The sequence below is a fragment of the Grampus griseus genome, assembly GCF_964374135.1.
Source record: "Grampus griseus genome assembly, chromosome: 5".
Lineage (NCBI taxonomy): Eukaryota > Metazoa > Chordata > Mammalia > Artiodactyla > Delphinidae > Grampus > Grampus griseus.
In genome coordinates this window covers 10,974,280-10,977,201 of record NC_138998.1, presented here as the reverse complement: position 1 = coordinate 10,977,201, position 2,922 = coordinate 10,974,280, and the positions used below count along the sequence as shown (strand labels likewise).

Sequence of the window (2,922 nt, the reverse complement as noted above, 5' to 3'; positions counted from 1 at the left end):
GCAGTGATTGAGAGTCCGCCTGCCAATGCAGGGGACACGGCTTCGTGCCCCGGTCTGGGAAGCGGTCTGGGAAGATCCCACATGCCGCGGAGCGGCTGGGCCCTTGAGCCATGGCCCCTGAGCCTGCGCGTCCAAAGCCTGTGCTCCGCAACGGGAGAGGCCACAACAGTGAGAGGCCCGCATACCGCAAAAATAATAATAAAAATAATAAATAAATAAATAAAAAGATAGATTAATGGGTGGGTAGAGGGATGGATATGTGGTTAAATAACTATATTAAAATGTTAATGGTGAATCTCGGTGATAAGTATATATGTATTCTCTGCACCAGAGGCCTGTTAGTAATTTATATATTGCATGACATTTTCTATTTGAGTTTGACATGTAGAATCATTTTTAATTTCGTGGTAACTGACAGTCCTAATAGCCCAGCTAATTTGTAACTAACAATATTGCTGTGTAATAGGAAAAAATGGTGTTTGCGTTTGAATTTTTAAAATTTTGCTATATGTTTGAAATTTTTCATAAAAACTCTAAATAATCACCATAAAAAAGAATGAAACACCACCATTTGCGGCAACATGGATGGACCTAGAGATGATCATACTAAGTGAAGTAAGTCAGACACGGAAAGACAAATATCATATGATATCACTTATATGTGGAATCTTAAAAAAAAAAAAAAGATACAAATGAACTTATTTAAAAACAGAGAGGAAGGAATCAAACCCCCAAGATGGCGGCGGCATCGGAGGAGCGGATGGCTGAGGAAGGAGGCGGTGGCCACGGCGACTGCAGCTCCCCTTGCGCCATCGGCTCTACCCAGCGACTGCCCTCACCGACCCCGCCCGCCCCAGTCCCTGCAGCCGGGGTCCCAGGCGCCCCCAGCCTCGGCGCTGGCTCCGGACCAGCTGCCTCAAAACAGCATGCTCATGGCGCTGTCCATCGTAGCCATCGAAAACATCCCCAGCTTTATGTCCCAGGATGAAATTAGCCAGCTCCACCTGGTTTGTAAAAGAATGGACTTGGTCTGCCAGAGAATGTTGAATCAGAGATTTCTAAAAGTGGAGAGGTACCATAATCCATGTCAGAAACAAGTTAAAGCACAACTCCCAAGGAGAGAGTCAGAAAGGAGAAACCGTTCATTAGCTCCTCATGCAGACATCCTCGCTGCCGTTGAAACAAAGCTGTCTCTCTTAAATGTGACTTTCATGAAGCATGTGGACTCCAATCTCTGTTGCTTCATCCCAGGAAAGGTGATTGATGAGATTTATCATGTGTTGAGATATGTCCATTCTACCAGAGCCCCTCAGCGAGCTCATGAAGTACTTCAAGAGATAAGGGATATTTCCTCCATGGCAACAGAATACTTTGATGAAAAGATTGTTCCAGTTCTAAAGAGGAAATTACCAGGATCAGATGTATCTGGAAGGCTCATGGGCTCTCCTCCAGTTCCAGGACCTTCTGTAGCCCTGACAACAATGCAACTCTTCTCCAAGCAAAACCCTTCAAGACAAGAGGTTACCAAACTCCAGCAGCAGGTTAAGACAAATGGTGCTGGGGTGACTGTTCTCAGGCGTGAAATTTCTGAGCTTCGCACCAAAGAGCAAGAACAGCAGAAACAGCTTCAAGACCAGGACCAGAAACTGCTAGAGCAGACCCAGATTTTAGGTGAACAGTAGAGCAGACCCAGATCATAGGTGAACAGAACACACGGTTGGCAGAGCTGGAAAGCAAACTGTGAGAAGTAATGGAAAGTGCAGTAGGAGACTCCTCAGGGTCTGGGCAGAATGAAGAGTCTCCTTGGAAATGAAAAAAGGCCACAGAAGCCATAGACTCTTCTTAGGAAATCTAAACATCTCCGAAATAGAAACCAGAATGTGCTTCTAGCTCCAGAGGAAGCCCTGACTTCGTAGCTTGAGCAGTTCTGCATATCAGGACACTGTGAGCAACATGGTGTCCCTTAGCTCTAGGCTTTCAGAACACAACGTAAACTTGAACTCTCATGGTTGGGACAGTCTTTTCCTGCTTCTCCTGGTTGAACTGATGCACAGAATCCTTTTATTTTGCAATAGATTTGTACTAACCAGACCTATCCTATCAGGTTTTGAGAAGTTAATTTTATTTCTGTGCAGATAATGTTTAAAGCAAGTTTATTTGTTTCTGCATATATGCACATTACATAAGGATCTTAAACCAGTCTTGACAGACTAGAAGTTAAGTTTAATACATAAAATGTCCTGTTCACTTGAAAGAAAAGACCTACTTTTTAAATGGACAGTATCTTGTTTTTTTAAAAAAAGTTGACTTTTTGTTATAAGTGACCTTTGTCTGGAATGTCTGAAAAGTAGTAAATGCTTTTTGGTATTGAAGTAATGGGTAACTAAAATGGACTTCCATAGTATTGGCTGTAGAAGGGACCTCTACAGTATTGACTATATATTTTTATAAACTACTGGCAAGGGACTTACCCAGTTGTTATATACATCTTTTCAGTTCTCTTTTGGGGCCATGTCCTACATTTGCATGGATGGATGCAAGCACTGCCTAGTCAACTCACTTAAAAAGCTCTTGCACTGGTATTGATCTTGAACCTCTACACTTCTCCAATTTTTAGAGCAGCATCTTAGTTCATTTAAGTGCTTAACATCTTCCACCACAACAGCTTGCCTCTGGGGGCGGGGTGGTATTTGTATGTCCATTTGTCCTCCAGTTTTACAAGAATAAGAGAGTATTAAAGCCCATTGCTTTATCTATTCTCTGCAGGGTTCAGGTACACTGGCTAAGGCAGAACTCCAAATTCTTTACATTGATGTTAGACTTCTGGCAACTAGTATTCTTCCTTACTCACCACTGTGTAGGCTCATTGATCAAATGTGGTCATGACCAGTGGTGTGAGTGGGAAACCCAACCTGTGGGATG

General features: G+C 43.1%; 1 protein-coding gene across 1 annotated transcript; it reads left to right on the top strand.

The window, feature by feature from the left end:
- Positions 1-736: 736 nt before the first annotated feature.
- Positions 737-1,682, top strand: LOC309822679 (F-box only protein 28-like; the record flags this gene model as incomplete). Its single annotated transcript, XM_082654639.1, is given in 2 exon segments — positions 737-849; positions 851-1,682. Coding segments are annotated over 2 exon segments (945 nt in total).
- Positions 1,683-2,922: the final 1,240 nt, after the last annotated feature.